The sequence below is a fragment of the Bombina bombina genome, chromosome 6 (assembly GCF_027579735.1).
Source record: "Bombina bombina isolate aBomBom1 chromosome 6, aBomBom1.pri, whole genome shotgun sequence".
NCBI classification, from domain to species: domain Eukaryota; kingdom Metazoa; phylum Chordata; class Amphibia; order Anura; family Bombinatoridae; genus Bombina; species Bombina bombina.
In genome coordinates this window covers 253194454-253214407 of record NC_069504.1, presented here as the reverse complement: position 1 = coordinate 253214407, position 19954 = coordinate 253194454, and the positions used below count along the sequence as shown (strand labels likewise).

The 19954-nt window shown below is 40.7% G+C and overlaps 1 protein-coding gene across 3 annotated transcripts in view; it reads right to left on the bottom strand.

Annotated features, from left to right (window-relative positions):
* Positions 1-19954, bottom strand: part of ZFC3H1 (zinc finger C3H1-type containing) — a 635174-nt gene that overhangs the window by 347138 nt on the left and 268082 nt on the right. For all 3 annotated transcript variants that reach the window (XM_053716781.1, XM_053716782.1, XM_053716783.1), the window contains 2 exons: positions 12099-12644; positions 11898-12007 (listed from right to left, as the gene is read on the bottom strand). In XM_053716781.1, coding sequence (XP_053572756.1) covers positions 11898-12007; positions 12099-12644 — 656 coding nt within the window. The remainder of the gene's footprint in view (positions 1-11897; positions 12008-12098; positions 12645-19954) is intronic.

The window sequence follows — 19954 nt, the reverse complement described above, 5'->3', positions numbered from 1 at the left end:
CTGATATGGACTATGGCTAAACTCTAGTACAGAGCAGCACAATCTTGTACTACTTTAAAAATATTAAACTCTTGATTGAAGAATCTAATCTAACACCTCACTTTACCTCTTCCTATCACTAACGTAGGCAAAGAGAATGACTGGAGTGGGAGGGAAGGGAGGAGCTATTTAACAGCTCTGCTGTGGTGCTCTTTGCCTCCTCCTGCTTACCAGGAGGTGAATATCCCATTAGTAATTAAGATGATCCGTGGACTCATCGTGTCTTAAAAAAGAAATAATCTCCACTAGCTTACAACAGATACACTTAGCTTCGGTAGAACTGTGTTCAGGCAGCATGGTTCCTACAGCAGCTTCTGAGACAGGATCAAATTGAGACATATTGTAAAATGGAAAAGAAAAAATAACAATTAAACAGAAATATCTTATTTCCACATATAGCAGTTTCAGGAATGGGAAAAAATGCAAATGCTAAAATTGACAAAAAAGCAAATAGCAAAGCCCTCTGAGCATAAAGAAGGCAAGGAGCATATAGGAAGTGGGGTAAAATAAAAAAATAAAAAATTGGCTCCAAGAATGACGCACAACGCAAAAGGAAGTTGAAAAAAATTTTTTACCGCCAACAAACATCCGGAAATGATGCAACTCGCGTCATAAACACAATTTTGCGCCAAACAACCTGGTGTCAACTAAGAGGCAGGAAATGATAAACTTGCGCCATTACAGACCCACATTCGTGGCAAAACATTCTCGCACCAAGAATGACGCAATAAATAACAGCATTTTGCGCCCTCGCGAGCCTAGATTTGCCTGCAAGTTTTCAAAGAAAAAACAAGTCAAATTGGAAAAAAAGACTATACCCCAGGTAAGACAAACTTCATAAAACATGATTACCATAACTAAATTGTCAGACTGCAAAGGGAAATAAACATAGACCTGACTTTAAATTAATACATAAAGCGCCACATAGCTGAGTGTCTTAAATAATGATACATACTTACCGAAAGACACCCATCCACATATAGCAGATAGCCAAACCAGTACTCAAAACTATCAGCAGAGGTAATGTTATATAAGAGTATATCGTCAATCTGAAAAGGGAGGTAAGGAGATGAATCCCTACGACAGATAACAGAGAACCCTTGAAAATATTTCCTGCGAGGGAAACTATAAAATCAATAGGCGATAATCTCTTCACATCCCTCTGACAAACACTGTACTCAGAGGAATTGGGCTTCAGAATGCTTAGAAGGGCTCATAGAAACACAGATTTTGACGGCAGATAAGAGCCATAGGCCCAGCAAGTCTGCCCGACCTTACCTAACAGTATAAACTTATCTAGTTCGTAGGATAGCCCTATGCTTGTCCCATGCATTTTTAAAGTCCCCCACAGTGTTTGTTGCTACTACCTCTTGAGGAAGTTTATTCCATAAATCAATCACTCTTTCTGTAAAGAAGTGCTTCCTCAAATTACTCCTGAATCTACTACCCTTTAGCTTGAGCTCATGACCCCTTCATCATAGAAGAAATCATAAAAATCAAGCACAAACTTACTTCACCACCTCCACGGGAGGCAAAGTTTGTAAAACTGAATTGTGGGTGTGGTGAGGGGTGTATTATTAGGCGTTTTGGGAAACTTTGCACCTCCTGGTAGGATTGTATATCCCATACATCACTAGCTCATGGACTCTTGCCAATTACATGAAAGAAATCCTGTTGACTCGAAGTCTGCCAAGGAAAAACCTCTCCCTGACCAAAGGAAAACAGAATTTATGTTTACCTGATAAATTACTTTCTCCAACGGTGTGTCCGGTCCACGGCGTCATCCTTACTTGTGGGATATTCTCCTCCCCAACAGGAAATGGCAAAGAGCCCAGCAAAGCTGGTCACATGATCCCTCCTAGGCTCCGCCTACCCCAGTCATTCGACCGACGTTAAGGAGGAATATTTGCATAGGAGAAACCATATGGTACCGTGGTGACTGTAGTTAAAGAAAATAAATTATCAGACCTGATTAAAAAAACCAGGGCGGGCCGTGGACCGGACACACCGTTGGAGAAAGTAATTTATCAGGTAAACATAAATTCTGTTTTCTCCAACATAGGTGTGTCCGGTCCACGGCGTCATCCTTACTTGTGGGAACCAATACCAAAGCTTTAGGACACGGATGAAGGGAGGGAGCAAATCAGGTCACCTAAATGGAAGGCACCACGGCTTGCAAAACCTTTCTCCCAAAAATAGCCTCAGAAGAAGCAAAAGTATCAAACTTGTAAAATTTGGTAAAAGTGTGCAGTGAAGACCAAGTCGCTGCCCTACATATCTGATCAACAGAAGCCTCGTTCTTGAAGGCCCATGTGGAAGCCACAGCCCTCGTGGAATGAGCTGTGATTCTTTCGGGAGGCTGCCGTCCGGCAGTCTCGTAAGCCAATCTGATGATGCTCTTAATCCAAAAAGAGAGAGAGGTAGAAGTTGCTTTTTGACCTCTCCTTTTACCGGAATAAACCACAAACAAGGAAGATGTTTGTCTAAAATCCTTTGTAGCATCTAAATAGAATTTTAGAGCGCGAACAACATCCAAATTGTGCAACAAACGTTCCTTCTTTGAAACTGGTTTCGGACACAGAGAAGGTACGATAATCTCCTGGTTAATGTTTTTGTTAGAAACAACTTTCGGAAGAAAACCAGGTTTAGTACGCAAAACCACCTTATCTGCATGGAACACCAGATAAGGAGGAGAACACTGCAGAGCAGATAATTCTGAAACTCTTCTAGCAGAAGAAATTGCAACCAAAAACAAAACTTTCCAAGATAATAATTTAATATCAACGGAATGCAAGGGTTCAAACGGAACCCCCTGAAGAACTGAAAGAACTAAATTGAGACTCCAAGGAGGAGTCAAAGGTTTGTAAACAGGCTTGATTCTAACCAGAGCCTGAACAAAGGCTTGAACATCTGGCACAGTTGCCAGTTTTTTGTGAAGTAACACCGACAAGGCGGAAATCTGTCCCTTCAGGGAACTTGCAGATAATCCTTTTTCCAATCCTTCTTGAAGGAAGGATAGAATCCTAGGAATCTTAACCTTGTCCCAAGGGAATCCCTTAGATTCACACCAACAGATATATTTTTTCCAAATCTTGTGGTAAATCTTTCGAGTTACAGGCTTTCTGGCCTGAACAAGAGTATCGATAACAGAATCTGAGAATCCTCGCTTCGATAAAATCAAGCGTTCAATCTCCAAGCAGTCAGCTGGAGTGAAACCAGATTCGGATGTTCGAACGGACCCTGAACAAGAAGGTCTCGTCTCAAAGGTAGCTTCCAAGGTGGAGCCGATGACATATTCACCAGATCTGCATACCAAGTCCTGCGTGGCCACGCAGGAGCTATCAAGATCACCGACGCCCTCTCCTGATTGATCCTGGCTACCAGCCTGGGGATGAGAGGAAACGGCGGGAACACATAAGCTAGTCTGAAGGTCCAAGGTGCTACTAGTGCATCCACTAGAGCCGCCTTGGGATCCCTGGATCTGGACCCGTAGCAGGGAACTTTGAAGTTCTGACGAGAGGCCATTAGATCCATGTCTGGAATGCCCCACAGCTGAGTGACTTGGGCAAAGATTTCCGGATGGAGTTCCCACTCCCCCGGATGCAATGTCTGACGACTCAGAAAATCCGCTTCCCAATTTTCCACTCCTGGGATGTGGATAGCAGACAGGTGGCAGGAGTGAGACTCCGCCCATAGAATAATCTTGGTCACTTCTTCCATCGCTAGGGAACTCCTTGTTCCCCCCTGATGGTTGATGTACGCAACAGTCGTCATGTTGTCTGATTGAAATCGTATGAACTTGGTCCTCGCTAGCTGAGGCCAAGCCTTGAGAGCATTGAATATCGCTCTCAGTTCTAGAATATTTATCGGTAGAAGAGATTCTTCCCGAGACCAAAGACCCTGAGCTTTCAGGGATCCCCAGACCGCGCCCCAGCCCATCAGACTGGCGTCGGTCGTGACAATGACCCACTCTGGTCTGCGGAATGTCATCCCTTGTGACAGGTTGTCCAGGGACAGCCACCAACGGAGTGAGTCTCTGGTCCTCTGATTTACTTGTATCTTTGGAGACAAGTCTGTATAGTCCCCATTCCACTGACTGAGCATGCACAGTTGTAATGGTCTTAGATGAATGCGCGCAAAAGGAACTATGTCCATTGCCGCTACCATCAACCCGATCACTTCCATGCACTGAGCTACGGAAGGAAGAGGAACGGAATGAAGTATCCGACAAGAGTCCAGAAGTTTTGTTTTTCTGGCCTCTGTTAGAAAAATCCTCATTTCTGAGGAGTCTATAATTGTTCCCAAGAAGGGAACCCTTGTTGACGGGGATAGAGAACTCTTTTCCACGTTCACTTTCCAGCCGTGAGATCTGAGAAAGGCCAGGACGATGTCCGTGTGAGCCTTTGCTTGAGGGAGGGACGACGCTTGAATCAGAATGTCGTCCAGGTAAGGTACTACTGCAATGCCCCTTGGTCTTAGCACCGCTAGAAGGGACCCCAGTACCTTTGTGAAAATCCTTGGAGCAGTGGCTAATCCGAAAGGAAGCGCCACAAACTGGTAATGTTTGTCCAGGAATGCAAACCTTAGGAACCGATGATGTTCCTTGTGGATAGGAATATGTAGATACGCATCCTTTAAATCCACCGTGGTCATGAATTGACCTTCCTGGATGGAAGGAAGGATAGTTCGAATGGTTTCCATCTTGAACGATGGAACCTTGAGAAATTTGTTTAAGATCTTGAGATCTAAGATTGGTCTGAACGTTCCCTCTTTTTTGGGAACTATGAACAGATTGGAGTAGAACCCCATCCCTTGTTCTCTTAATGGAACAGGATGAATCACTCCCATTTTTAACAGGTCTTCTACACAATGTAAGAACGCCTGTCTTTTTATGTGGTCTGAAGACAACTGAGACCTGTGGAACCTCCCCCTTGGGGGAAGTCCCTTGAATTCCAGAAGATAACCCTGGGAGACTATTTCTAGCGCCCAAGGATCCAGAACATCTCTTGCCCAAGCCTGAGCGAAGAGAGAGAGTCTGCCCCCCACCAGATCCGGTCCCGGATCGGGGGCCAATATTTCATGCTGTCTTGGTAGCAGGGGCAGGTTTCTTGGCCTGCTTTCCCTTGTTCCAGCCTTGCATTGGTCTCCAAGCTGGCTTGGCTTGAGAAGTATTACCCTCTTGCTTAGAGGACGTAGCACTTTGGGCTGGTCCGTTTTTACGAAAGGGACGAAAATTAGGTCTATTTTTTGCCTTGAAAGGCCGATCCTGAGGAAGGGCGTGGCCCTTACCCCCAGTGATATCAGAGATAATCTCTTTCAAGTCAGGGCCAAACAGCGTTTTCCCCTTGAAAGGAATGTTTAGTAGCTTGTTCTTGGAAGACGCATCAGCCGACCAAGATTTCAACCAAAGCGCTCTGCGCGCCACAATAGCAAACCCAGAATTCTTAGCCGCTAACCTAGCCAATTGCAAAGTGGCGTCTAGAGTGAAAGAATTAGCCAATTTGAGAGCATTGATTCTGTCCATAATCTCCTCATAAGGAGGAGAATCACTATCGAGCGCCTTTATCAGTTCATCAAACCAGAAAAATGCGGCTGTAGTGACAGGGACAATGCATGAAATGGGTTGTAGAAGGTAACCCTGCTGAACAAACATCTTTTTAAGCAAACCTTCTAATTTTTTATCCATAGGATCTTTGAAAGCACAACTATCCTCTATGGGTATAGTGGTGCGTTTGTTTAAAGTAGAAACCGCTCCCTCGACCTTGGGGACTGACTGCCATAAGTCCTTTCTGGGGTCGACCATAGGAAACAATTTTTTAAATATGGGGGGAGGGACGAAAGGAATACCGGGCCTTTCCCATTCTTTATTAACAATGTCCGCCACCCGCTTGGGTATAGGAAAAGCTTCTGGGAGCCCCGGCACCTCTAGGAACTTGTCCATTTTACATAGTTTCTCTGGGATGACCAACTTTTCACAATCATCCAGAGTGGATAATACCTCCTTAAGCAAAATGCGGAGATGTTCCAACTTAAATTTAAATGTAATCACATCAGGTTCAGCCTGATGAGAAATGTTCCCTGAATCAGTAATTTCTCCCTCAGACAAAACCTCCCTGGCCCCCTCAGATTGGGTTAGGGGCCCTTCAGAGATATTAATATCAGCGTCGTCATGCTCTTCAGTATCTAAAACAGAGCAGCCACGCTTACGCTGACAAGGGTTCATTTTGGCTAAAATGTTTTTGACAGAATTATCCATTACAGCCGTTAATTGTTGCATAGTAAGGAGTATTGGCGCGCTAGATGTACTAGGGGCCTCCTGAGTGGGCAAGACTCGTGTAGACGAAGGAGGGAATGATGCAGTACCATGCTTACTCCCCTCACTTGAGGAATCATCTTGGGCATCATTGTCATTGTCACATAAATCACATTTATTTAAATGAATAGGAATTCTGGCTTCCCCACATTCAGAACACAGTCTATCTGGTAGTTCAGACATGTTAAACAGGCATAAACTTGATAACAAAGTACAAAAAACGTTTTAAAATAAAACCGTTACTGTCACTTTAAATTTTAAACTGAACACACTTTATTACTGCAATTGCGAAAAAACATGAAGGAATTGTTCAAAATTCACCAAATTTTCACCACAGTGTCTTAAAGCCTTAAAAGTATTGCACACCAAATTTGGAAGCTTTAACCCTTAAAATAACGGAACCGGAGCCGTTTTTAACTTTAACCCCTTTACAGTCCCTGGTATCTGCTTTGCTGAGACCCAACCAAGCCCAAAGGGGAATACGATACCAAATGACGCCTTCAGAAAGTCTTTTCTAAGTATCAGAGCTCCTCTCACATGCGACTGCATGCCATGCCTCTCAAAAACAAGTGCGCAACACCGGCGCGAAAATGAGACTCTGCCTATGCTTTGGGAAAGCCCCTAAAGAATAAGGTGTCTAAAACAGTGCCTGCCGATATTATTATATCAAAAAACCCAAATAAAATGATTCCTCAAGGCTAAATATGTGTTATTGAATCGATTTAGCCCAGAAAAAGTCTACAGTCTTAATAAGCCCATGTGAAGCCCTTATTTACAATCGTAATAAACATGGCTTACCGGATCCCATAGGGAAAATGACAGCTTCCAGCATTACATCGTCTTGTTAGAATGTGTCATACCTCAAGCAGCAAGAGACTGCACACTGTTCCCCCAACTGAAGTTAATTGCTCTCAACAGTCCTGTGTGGAACAGCCATGGATTTTAGTTACGGTTGCTAAAATCATTTTCCTCATACAAACAGAAATCTTCATCTCTTTTCTGTTTCTGAGTAAATAGTACATACCAGCACTATTTCAAAATAACAAACTCTTGATTGAATAATAAAAAACTACAGTTAAACACTAAAAAACTCTAAGCCATCTCCGTGGAGATGTTGCCTGTACAACGGCAAAGAGAATGACTGGGGTAGGCGGAGCCTAGGAGGGATCATGTGACCAGCTTTGCTGGGCTCTTTGCCATTTCCTGTTGGGGAGGAGAATATCCCACAAGTAAGGATGACGCCATGGACCGGACACACCTATGTTGGAGAAAGGGGGACACCAAAATTCCCCACACAATCTTCCAGAAATAGAAGGAAGATCAGATAAGGAAGTCCAAAAAGAGCACAAAAACAAACCACCAAAAATCAAGCGCAAACCAAGGAAGAGAAAGTTCCAGACCACCTCTTGCATGGGTCACAAGGAACCAATGTAAAGTCCTAACCAGAACAGAAATCCTAAAAGGACAAAAAGTAGAACCCTCTACCTTACCACAGAGCGCTATCCAGCACTAAGAAAACTGAACACTCGAGAGTCAAAAAACCTCCGGAAATAAAACTGACAAAATAGATAGGAATATCCGATTAAGCCCCAGTTAAAAGCCACCGGCTTCCATCTAATAGGCGGTCCAACTAAGCGTCAAGCCATTCGTACCAGAACCCTCCTGGGAGAGAAAATCTCTGAAAACAGTGCGGATCAACTCGCCCCCAACCAGAACACAGGGAAGGGAGGACCGCACCCTGACCAAGAATGAAAAAACAGCAACTCTCAGAGGGAAGGTACCACCACGAGACCTCCCCTGTAAGGAAGAAGTACTCAGAAGCCCCTCATGGTACGCGGTTGATGCTCAACAGAACAGTCAGAATCCCTGACCCCTACTCAGAGCAAACAGTCCCAGCACCGACTTGACTGGTAAAGTCCAAATGACAAGGGAGAACAAAAAATTCCCCATAACGACCAGGCCCAGAGATTAGCAATGAATCTCCAGCCACGAGATCCCCGGAAAGGAAAGAGGAACAAACCCCCAAAGAGAGACTAGCTCAGGTTCCAAAATACCTATCCACATTTCCCATCAGAATCGGTGGGGAAGGTACACGCAACCAAGAAAAACTCTCGACTAACAACTATCAGAATGGTATGCAACATGAAAATCCAACCTTCCAGGAGGACACAAACTCATGACGTCCTGCACGTAAAGCAGGGAGGCAAACCCCACTGAACTCCGGAATCAGGAGGAGGAAACAACCACCGGAGTAGCCAACAGGATAGATGCAGTGCCGTAGATCAGATTATCCCAAATAGAAGGAAATCGGAGACCCAACAACAAATTGCTAGCCCACATGCAAGGCGCAAAAAGCTGCAACTGGTCTTCAAACTGCAAATCCGCTTGCTAGGCAGTTAAGGTAACCTCTGGTCACTACAGCCAGCTCAGTAGAGAAATTCCCATTTCTCCGGAAGGAATAAAAAGAAGCCATCAGAAGGAACAAGGAGAGTTTCCCAGGATTGGGAAACTCAACCTGCTACTCAACCGGCCAGATCCAACGTCTATGAGATCTGGAAAACAGAGCAACCAAAAGGTCCAGTCGAAGTCCAGGACTAGATTAAAAGACCGTACACCCAGAACCAGGAGCCAAACAAATAACCCTTGAGGAACATCCACAAGAGTACTCAATCTGAAGATAACCTTGCACCAAAGTATTTATAAGCATTTATACATAGGAGCAAACCCCTGTTCCATGTCCATGATAAAAAATAATGCCCAAATTAACTAGAAAGAAGGGAAAATAAAATGAATCACTTTAAAATTATTTTTTAATTTTTTTTTTTCCTCAGAAAGATCTCATATAATTTGTTAAGTTTACCCGCTATCTTAAACAAAAAATAAAACAGTCCCTCTACACCTCAGATTGACAGAGGTGCCCTACCTGACCCTTTGATCTCAAGAGGGGCAACCGCAGGAAAAAAAAAAGACTACAATCTCTAGAGCTCCAAAAATATGGAAGCAGCCGACATATCGTAGGGGGAACAAAACCCGAGCTTCTAGAAAACAGAGGACAAGAAACCCAGCCCAATGAAGGGGAAAAGGCAGCACAGCAACCTCAACCCCATAAGGAAGAGGTATAGTCGCCAAAGATTCACAACGGACAATCCAAGAAAAAGAAAACCAAAAGAGGAGACGAGAATCGCCACCTAACCTGGTACCACGGATATCCAAAGAGTCATCTGAACTTGCAACCCCATCGGGGAGAGAACTCTAGCTCCGAGGCCAAAGGACCTCAGAAACCCCCAGAGTAAGCCTTAGCAGGATCCGACCACGGTAATCCCACCAAAAATCAGGAACAAGACATTGAGGACTGAGCCCAATCCCCTCTGATGCCCCACCTAAAGGAAAAAACGGGGAACAGCCTAACGTCTAGGAACAAAAGACCTCCTATAACATCTATAATCAAGAAAAAAAAACAACTACTCACCAGAATGAGCAAACTCGGCACCCAAACTGGGCCAGCCAGTTATAACGGGCACCACATGGTTGATATAGATATCCAAAAACAGAAAAACTAGTGCCCGACCAGGACCAGCCTGATATATAGTGCACCACAGAACTGTCCAAGTCCACAGAAAAGTCAAATCCCTAGTAGGGATAGACAAACGATAGACATAAATGTCCAAACACAAATAATCAAACTTCCGCGGAAGTGCTAAAGCAACCACAAAATCGCTAGTATCAAATTCAAGAAAAGAAATGTTTTTAAAAAGGAAAAACTATAACAGACATGAGCTTCTCAAAATGAAATAAAATACTTCCTAACCGTATCAAAGTAAATTAAGGCAGCACCCGCAGGTGAACGCCCAAGAAGAATGGACACACTAACAGGACCAGCCAATTCGAGGCCCAATTCATCCAAAGCTCAGAACTGGAATAAGATGCCCCAAAAAAAGAAAAATGGCGACACAGAGATTGACTTCATCCCCAGGCGTCTAAGCCAACTTGCCATCCAGAACAGAAGACAGAGGATCCATCGAATCAGTAGAACTAGAATCCTCCAGCACTGCTAAAATATGCCTCAGAAGGACATGAGGGCGTATCAGTCTATAACAAAAGGCAAGACTTACCTCCGCCGGGGCAACTGATGACCCCCGTCCCGAGGGTTGGATCCCTGAAGCCTCAGAGAAAACCGCTTCCCCAGGGAGCTGATCTGATCCAGACGATCCCAAGCCTGATGAGCCCTGGTTATCAGAACACGGACAGTATCTTCCAGGAAGATGTAAATGCTCCAACGACATAGATATGGCCGTGCCAAACCGTCCCGTAACTTTTGGAGGAAATGAGCCTCCTTCCGGAGAAGGGGTAACGGCATTTGGGACACCTGCGGCACGCGCCCCGCGGGATATGGAATCCTCAGGGGCAGATGGCTCTGCGGACTCCAAGTTCCCCGATTTGGGAGAAAAGATCACTCTAAAGCAGCATTCGGAACATAACTGATGGGCATGGATTACCCGGGCCATTTCATCATTCTTTGCAAGAAGCAGAATCTGAATCAGAGACATCCGTCTCCACAAAATCAGAATCCTCCATAACTTGGTGATTGAAATTATGGATACAAAAATAAAACAGCACCCAACACCCCCAATGGCTGACCACCTCCTATGACCCAGACAACTAGTGAAACAGACTCTCCGTCACAACACAGTCAGGAATACGGAAATGGAGAACAGAAACGTGACCACGCCTGGTCACAAAGCTGCACCGTGCAGGCCAAAGAAAAGCGTGCCACTCCAAAAAGACCGCGCAGCCTGATAAAAAAAAAGGCTGGTATGTTCCGAAATAGCCATAAGCCAAAGCATCACTACACATAAGCAGACAGAATCACATAAACATGATTAGAGTCGTCCCCCCCCCATGAATAACATCCCTCAGGAGTTATTAACCCTTGAATCCAAAGATAAAGGTATCCCACTGAGACCCTGACTTATTCACATACATTACATACTTATACTGAAAGTAAAATGAAACTAGCTAAACCAGAATCTATGCCGTGGAACAGGAACACGGCCCTTCAGGCAGCAAATCTTGTCAACTTGCTTATGGAGCTGTTAATATGAGTCGGGATGGCTTTGCAGAAAGACTATCCCTGCATCTCCGGACTAACTTTCATCCATGCTCTCACAGAGGCTGACAGGACTACTTAAAAGTCCAGTCCAATGCCGAAGAGTACTACCCTCCATAAGAGACTAAACCGAATATTCCTACACTTCTCTGCCATCCTCCTGTGACGAAAGGCAAAGAATGACTGGGGGATGAGGGAAGTGGGGGAGGTATTTAAGCCTTTGGCTGGGGTGTCTTTGCCTCCTCCTGGTGGCCAGGTTCTGTATTTTCCCAAAAGTAATGAATACAACTGCGGACTCTCCCCGTTTAAGAAGAAAATAATGAAATATATATTGCTATGAAAAAATAGGATTTTGTAGATTCAGTATCTTTAAACTTATGGATTGTTGCAATAAACAAAGTATGTGAACAATAAAGAAAACCACATAAGATGTATTACCTATAAGATTTAAATACAAGAAGTGGACTTCGATATGGACCAAATGGCATTGGCTTATTTTCAACTGGTTTAGTTTGCGAGGTCACCAAATCCACATCAACAGGTAATTCCTGTAAAACAACCATTAGAAAACTGTGTGGTGAGAATCAATGAAGCAAGATGATGAAACCAAAATCAGTAATAGGTAATAAAAATAATTACTTTTCCTGATGAAATTTTATCATGTGGTAGTAAAAGGCTGGCACCACTGGAAACCAGTTCTTTTAAATTATCGGTATGGGAATAAAGTCTTCTTAATTCTTCTACATTTAACCCCAAGAAAAGTTCTGGTCCTTCTGCCTCCGTCATGGTAGGTTTGCTGGTATTCTCTTTATTGGGAGTTGTTTCAGTGGGTTTTAGGTTAGGCTTTGTAAAAGAGCTGGATTCGCGAAATGATCGTCTCCGTTCTTTGACTGAAGTAGATAATACTTCATCCTCAATGTCATTTTCTTCAATATCTAAAGTGATTTTATCCTGAGAAAGGTCATGAAGGGATGGTTGCGGCAGTGAAAATTCAGGTTGTTCCACCACAGGAGGGGAAGGTTGCTCTTTGACTTTTCGAGCATGCATTTCTTTTAACTTTTGTATTTTAAGGGCATACTCCTTCTCCAGCTGCTGAAGCCGTTTTTTTTCCATAGCAATGGCCTCTGCTGAGTGTCTTTTAAGGTTTCCCTTTACACGCTGGTCCTGTTTCAGTATTTTAGTTGCCTATAAGCAAAAAGAAAAAATTACATAGATATATATATTAAAAGCTGATAGAAACTCCAGGGTTTGCATTATTTTCTATTACTATATACAAGGACAACATACCAAAGACAATGGAATTTGTTTATCATTGAATTCCTCCTGTGAGTGACAGAACATGAACGCAACTCTAAACAACTGGATTAACAGTAAGCCATCCATTTAGACAAAATAAAAAACAAATTATGATTACCTGATAATTTTATTTCCTTCTGTATGAGGAGAGTCAACAGCATCATTCCTTACTGTTAGAAAATACTGAACCTGGCTACCAGGAGGAGGCAAAGACACCCCAGCCAAAAAGATTAAAGTGAAAGTAAATCCTAGCGTTTTACAAACGCTAGGATTTACTATTGAAACAAATAAAGTGGACTTTCATTCATGAAGTATAAGGTACTTCATGTAGAAAGCTCCTTTATTTGTTTCAATCGATAGCCACATTTTTTTTTTCTTGCCGTGGGCTCCTGTACAAGGTAAAAACGGCTAAGAGGTGACATTTTCACCGTGGACTCTCCTCATACAGAAGGAAATAAAATTATCAGGTAAGCATAATTTATGCTTTCCTTCTTAATATGAGGAGAGTCCACGGCATCATTCATTACTGTTGGGAAAATTATACCCAAGCTTTAGAGGACACTGAATGATAACGGAGGGGTAAAAGAAAGGCGGACCTTAATCTGAGGGCACCACAGCCTGTAAAACCTCCCAAAAGCTGCTTCAGCAGAAGCAAAAACTTGAATTTGTAGAATTTTTAAAATGCAAGGAGGACCAGGTAGCCGCCTTACAAATCTGATCCATAGAGGCCTCGTTTTCAAAGGCCCAAGAGGAAGCCACCACTCTATTGAAATGAGCCGTAATCCTCTGAGGAGGTCTAAGTCCGCTGACTCATAAGCTAAGCGTATAACACTCCTCAACCAAAAAAATAAGGAAGTCGAAGAAGCCTTCAGACCCTTACGCTTCCCAGAGTAGATAACAAACAAGGAAGAAGTTTGGCTAAAATCCTTAGTAGCTTGAATATAAAACTTCAAAGCTCGAACCACACCAAGACAACTTCCGGCGGAAGTGGTCAGGAGAGCAGGCAGCATGGTGCATGGCGGCTAATGGAAGAAGCGACTACGCAACTAAGCTTCAGAAGGTGTCTCTCTAGGCGGTTCTACAAGCACGCCGAGACCTAACCTTAAGGAGCGGAACCTGGAGGCAAGCCAGGCGGTCTAGGGAAGGCGGTATAAGGAGTATAAGCAATTATCATCACGCCTGGGTAAGATCAACCCCTAACACAGTGAGAGAGGGGACTTCGGAGATCCACTTGGTTAACGCGAGTCACCTGACCACACTCAGACGACCCAGAGGGATTACGGTCATCTGGGGTCAGAGGAAAAACGCCTTCAAGGGAAAGAGTTATTCGGATCAGCAGTGCAGGTACACTGCTGCAGGGTTACCAGGAGGAACAGACTTGGACGTAGAATCACAAGAACGGCCACAAAGATGATAAGATAAGTACCACGCTTTACTTTTTGACTGTGTATAATAAAAGGGCAGTAGGTACCGACATGAGATGGCCAATTACTCAAAGTTTAATCTGTTAAACAAACAAACCGGGAGACCTGGGTGTATAATCCTTAGGCTTGGGAAAAGAACAGGGATTTCCTGCTATATGTAGGGCCCAGGATTTATGGTGTAACGAGAAGGGATTACAGGTGCAATATACCCTCACTGAAAAATTTGGGCAATATTCAAGCCAGACTTTTGAACTGCTACTTAGCTTTTTTCAGCTACTTGACCGGATAGACACAAGTGGGCAAAGTATATACATCAAAATAATGGCTTAACAAAGGAATATCTGGAGTAATCCATTAATCAGCTTTGACTGCTGGAGAAAAGTTGTATTAGAGTGGACTAGAGACTGCTCCAGTAACAGGAACCGAGTGTTTTGATAAAGGAACACTAAGACCTGTGAACAAAAGAGCTTGAGTTAGGTGTGCAACAAAAGCTACAACAGAACTAACATCAGCAGAGTGATTTTCATAGATATGGTGTTTGCCACAGTAGGGACAAATGAATAGAGAACAGTTTTAGAGTTAAAGGAAAAATAGCTGCATTATTAAGAAGTGGTAAAAACTGCAATTGCTAAGAGGGAAAATCTTTGTGTTTTTTTTTTTTTTTGTTTTTTTATCTATATGTAATACCTCTCTTTGCGTTATGTGATCTGTTATGCTTATAATAGAGTATACTTGGGAATTTCATATGCAGGGCATTTTATATTTTGAATGGTTTAAATGCTCTTTTCTCTTTATTCCTTTTCGCTTTTGTAAAATCATATCCAGGGATTGAATAAGCATTAAGAGATTGTTATAGCAATAAGATAGGGATTTGCTGAGAGGTGTGGAATTTTATTTTTCACACTCAAAGGGTTGCAATATCCTAAATTGCCAGGTTGAATCCCTTTTCTACTATATCTTTGTCTGTATGTGGATATACGCATGAGTAATGCAGCCTTTATAACTTAAAGAAAAGTCAACTGAGTAGAAGAGGAGACTAATCCTCACTTGAATGGTTCTTTATCACTTGCTACTGAATCAGCTTTAGGTTCAGAGTATAGATAAGTATATAGGAAGATTACTGGCACTAATATATAACCATAGCTAAAACAGAGTTTCCAACATTAACGAAAATATAAAGCTTGAAAGGCTGCAATATTCTCACTGTTAGGATTGAATGCTTCCTTACTGTATTTGTTTTTAAATTTATGTTTGTACACGGGTATATGAACAGGCTGTATAATACCTATAGGTAAGCATATGTGAAAGAAGAAACAAGGATAACAGAGCAGCCTATAACGGGACACTATTTGATGATAGAAAAGACCATATAGTTTAAAGGGAAACTAGCTGAGTAGAAGGGGAGACTAATTTTTAACTTCTTTTGAACCAGGTTTAAGTTTAGAGCACAGATAGGACAACAGGAAGAATAGTGGTACTAATACATAACAATAGTAAAACAGAGTGCCCTACATGAGTGAAAACTGTACTTTGATAAAGTAATACATATAAGTGGGTAAAGAGGTATTATTAAGTTGGAAGAAACGGAAACTACACTAAAAAAAATAATTTAATAGAGTCAAAGAACACTGGGACACTAACGGAAAGTTTGGAACATAACATATCCTTATAGATTAATTAACCCCCCGTTTTTTTTTTTTCTCTCACCACACACTAGGGGATCACACTTACTGGAATAAATAGTAACTCACGTACTGGCACAAGATATATGCACATGTACACATATATATATATATATATATATGGATAAATATATTTAAAAAAATAAGCTTAAATCACCTACCATGTCAGCTAGAAATAAGAACCAAGATAAAAAAAAGTAACAAATCCACTATAGAAGTTTTAGAAGGAGTGGATGAAAACACTACACAGAGCACGAATAATGAAGACTTAGTTAGACAATTAAATTCACTTTTTTCCCCAAAGTTGACTTAATACAAAGTAGTATAAGTGAACTTTCCAATGAAGTTAAATACTTTGCAACTAGAATCACCCACGTGGAACAAAGGGTATCATATCGAAGATAGGGAAATACAAAGGGATCAAATGACTCAAAATATGTCTACTCAGCTAGAAGCAATAAAGGCGAAATTGGAAGATTTGGAAAACCGTACTAGACGGAATAATGTAAGGTTAATAGGTCTGACTGAAGGAATTACAGAAAAAGAGCTGAAAGAGTTCGCGGAAGGTGAACTTCTACAATTATTAAAAATTGACAAAACAGGCCCTAAAATCACGGTGGAAAGAATCCATAGAATAGGTCCCCCAAAGAAGACAGTAAAAGGAGAATACATTAATAGAGCAGTAATTATGAAGGTATTAAATGTTCATGATAAAATCAGGATGTTTAGCGCTTATAGGAAACTAAATAATGAACTAATTTACGAAGGGAAAAAATTATTACTATTCAATGACTATTCAGTTGAAACGTCTAATAAAAGACGAATTATGGCACCATACTGCACAAAACTTATACAAGCAGGCTGGAAAGCTAGATTATTATACCCGGCAAAAATAAATATACAAACTAAGGAGGGTAACAAATTATTTACAGAGGAAACAGAAGTGAAACTTTTCTTGGAAAGCAATCATGAAGGAGACAAAATAAAAACAAACAGAAGTTAGAAAGTAATCGGGAAGAAAGACAGGAGGAGCTAAGTAGCTATTGGGCTAGCTCCCCTAGTTTGTATAGTAAGATGTTTTTATATTATATGATTAAATACTTTCATTTTAACAAAGGAGGTAAGAAGGTAAGAACGACAGAGAAAATATATATGACTCGCCACACTGTGATGCAGCTAAGCAGAACAAAATGGCTTTTAAAATTATATCATGGAATATAGGGGGAATTACATCCCCCATTAAAAGGAAAGCCATACTAAAATGTGCAAGGAAATTAAATGCGGAGATAATTTTCCTCCAAGAAACTCACTTAAAAAGTGAAGAAGCAGTTAAATTAAAAGGAGGGTGGATAAAGGAAGTGATTTTTACCCCATGCAGTAGAAGAAAAAAAGGAGTAGCAATCTTATTTAGTAAAACACTGGACTACAACATAAGTAACATAATATTAGACCAAGATGAGAGATTTATTATCTTATCAATAAAAATTAAAGATAAGGATTATATCCTATGCAACCTATATGGCCCCAATATAGAAGATCAAGGTTTCTGGAGGGACATTAGAGACCAACTAATTGTACATGCAGATAAACCACTCATAATTGGAGGAGATTTTAACCTCACACCAAATTTACTTTTAGATAGACGGAAGGAAGTAGGGGACCCAAATACTAGGAACACAGGAATTAAAGGGAATATAGGGGCTAAAAGGAAAAGGGAAAGCATAATAATTAAAAAATTTAAAAAAGATTTAAATGTACAAGACATATGGAGAATTAGGAACCCAGATAAGCTAGAATTTACTTGTCTTTCTAAATCAAAGCATTCATTATCAAGAATAGATTTTTTTCTTATATCAGAATGCTTGATTAATCGGGTTGAGGATGCTAGGATTGACCTCATTACCTTATCAGATCATGCCCCCATTAGTATTAACATTAATCCACCACACTTAAATCAATCAGGGTCATTCTTCTTCCCAAAATACCTATTAAATAATCCTAAATTTGTTAACTTTTTAAAAGAAAAATGGAAAGAGTATGACAGATTCAACAATAATTATCGGAATAAAACTAATATATATTGGAATGCGGCTAAAGCCGTACTTAGGGGAGAGATCACTTCCTTTATAATTAATATGAAGAGGAAACTTAATTATAGGAAACAGCAGATAACTAAAACTCTAACCAATGCATACATAAGATTCCTAGGCAGTAAAACCAAGGATAACTGGGGAAAATATATCTTAGCAAAGCAGGATAGGGATAATTTTCTCATCCAAAATGAAATTAGTGAAAGTATGAAAAGATGCTCTAAATTTTATCGATTTGGCAACAAATACGGCAGGTCCCTGGCACAAATAGTTAATAATCAGAAAAAAAAATCTACATTTATTTCCAAATTAAAGATAGGAGGCAAGGAGGTAACTAATTTGGAAGAGATTCAAAAAACATTTCAGGAGTATTTTACTAAACTATATGAGCCATTTCATATAGATGAGGCAAGGAAAAATCAATTTTGGGAAACAATAGAAGTCCCAAAAATTGACACAATTCAGTTAAACAAACTTAATGAAAATATCTCGGAGGAGGAAGTAATGCAATCAATTAAAAGTTTAGCTAATAATAAGGCTGCTGGACCTGATGGACTTTTTTAAAAAATATTAAAAAATGAAATTACACCCACAATAACACTTCTTCTTAATAAACTTTGGACAGGACAACTGATGCCCTCTCAAGACTTTAATGAATCCATAATAATTATTATACCTAAACCAGGGAAAGACCCACAATTACTAGAATCATACAGACCAATTTCCCTATTAAATACCGACTATAAGTTAATTACAAGTATAATAGCGAAAAGATTTCAATTGATACTGGGGGGGATTAGTCCATCAGGATCAGACTGGCTTTATGAAAGGGCGCTCATCTAATATTAATTTGAGAAAATTATATATAACAATAGCAGATGTTTGGTATAACAAGAAATATAAGAAAAAAATAGAAGAGGCAGATTTATCAGTAGTAGCTTTAGACGCACATAAAGCCTTCGATTCTATAGTCTGGGACCACATATTCACAACATTAAGCAAATATGGATTTTCCGGGAATTGTTATAACACAATTGAATTACTGTATAGGAAATCCCAAGCGGCCCAAATATAAATAAATGCAAAACAACATCCTTCCCTCTTCTGAGAGGAACTCGGCAAGGGTGCCCACTGTCCCCTTTAATTTTTAACCTGACCCTAGAACCTTTACTAAATGCAATTAGAATAAAGATTCCAGGAATAAATATTAGGGAAACAGAGATTAAAATAGCAGCTTATGCAGATGATCTTTTGATATTTACCAGACAGTCTTCAAGGAATTTTAAAATACTATGTCAATTAATAGATCAGTTTGGGTCATTTTCCGGTTATAAAATTAATAAACACAAATCAGAGGTATTATGGCTGCATAGAAACAAGGATTCAGACATACAGTGCTTTAAGGAAATAAAACATTCAATAGTATACCTGGGCCTAAAATTCTCAGCAGATCCAGAAGAAATATATATTTTAAATATAAAAGAAGCAATTCGTAAATTTGTTGACACTCTTAAAAATTGGGAAACCCTTCCCCTGTCGTTATATGGTAAAATAAACCTTTTAAAAATGGTTGCACTACCTCGCTTACTATATATTTTTCAAAATATCCCCTTATTATTGAAAAAAACAGAAAAGAAGAAAATAAACACTGGTATTAAAACATATTTGTGGGGGAAAAAGAAAGTTAGATTAAATCAGGGAAAATTAACACTCCCAAAAAGACTGGGAGGAATGGCCTTACCAGATATTGGAAATTATAACTTAGTGGCAGTAGGGAAAATTGCCATAGATTGGTTGTTAGATATAGGACATTTCACCATACTAAAGATAGAAAGCCAATTAGCTAAACCATTATACTTGAAAAACTTAGTACATATGGAAAGTAATAAATTACCCATATACATTAAAAGAATAAATTTATTAAAAGATCCAATATTAGCTTGGCATAAAATATGCAATAAACTAAACAAAGATTGCGGTCTCACAATATTTGACTATTAAGG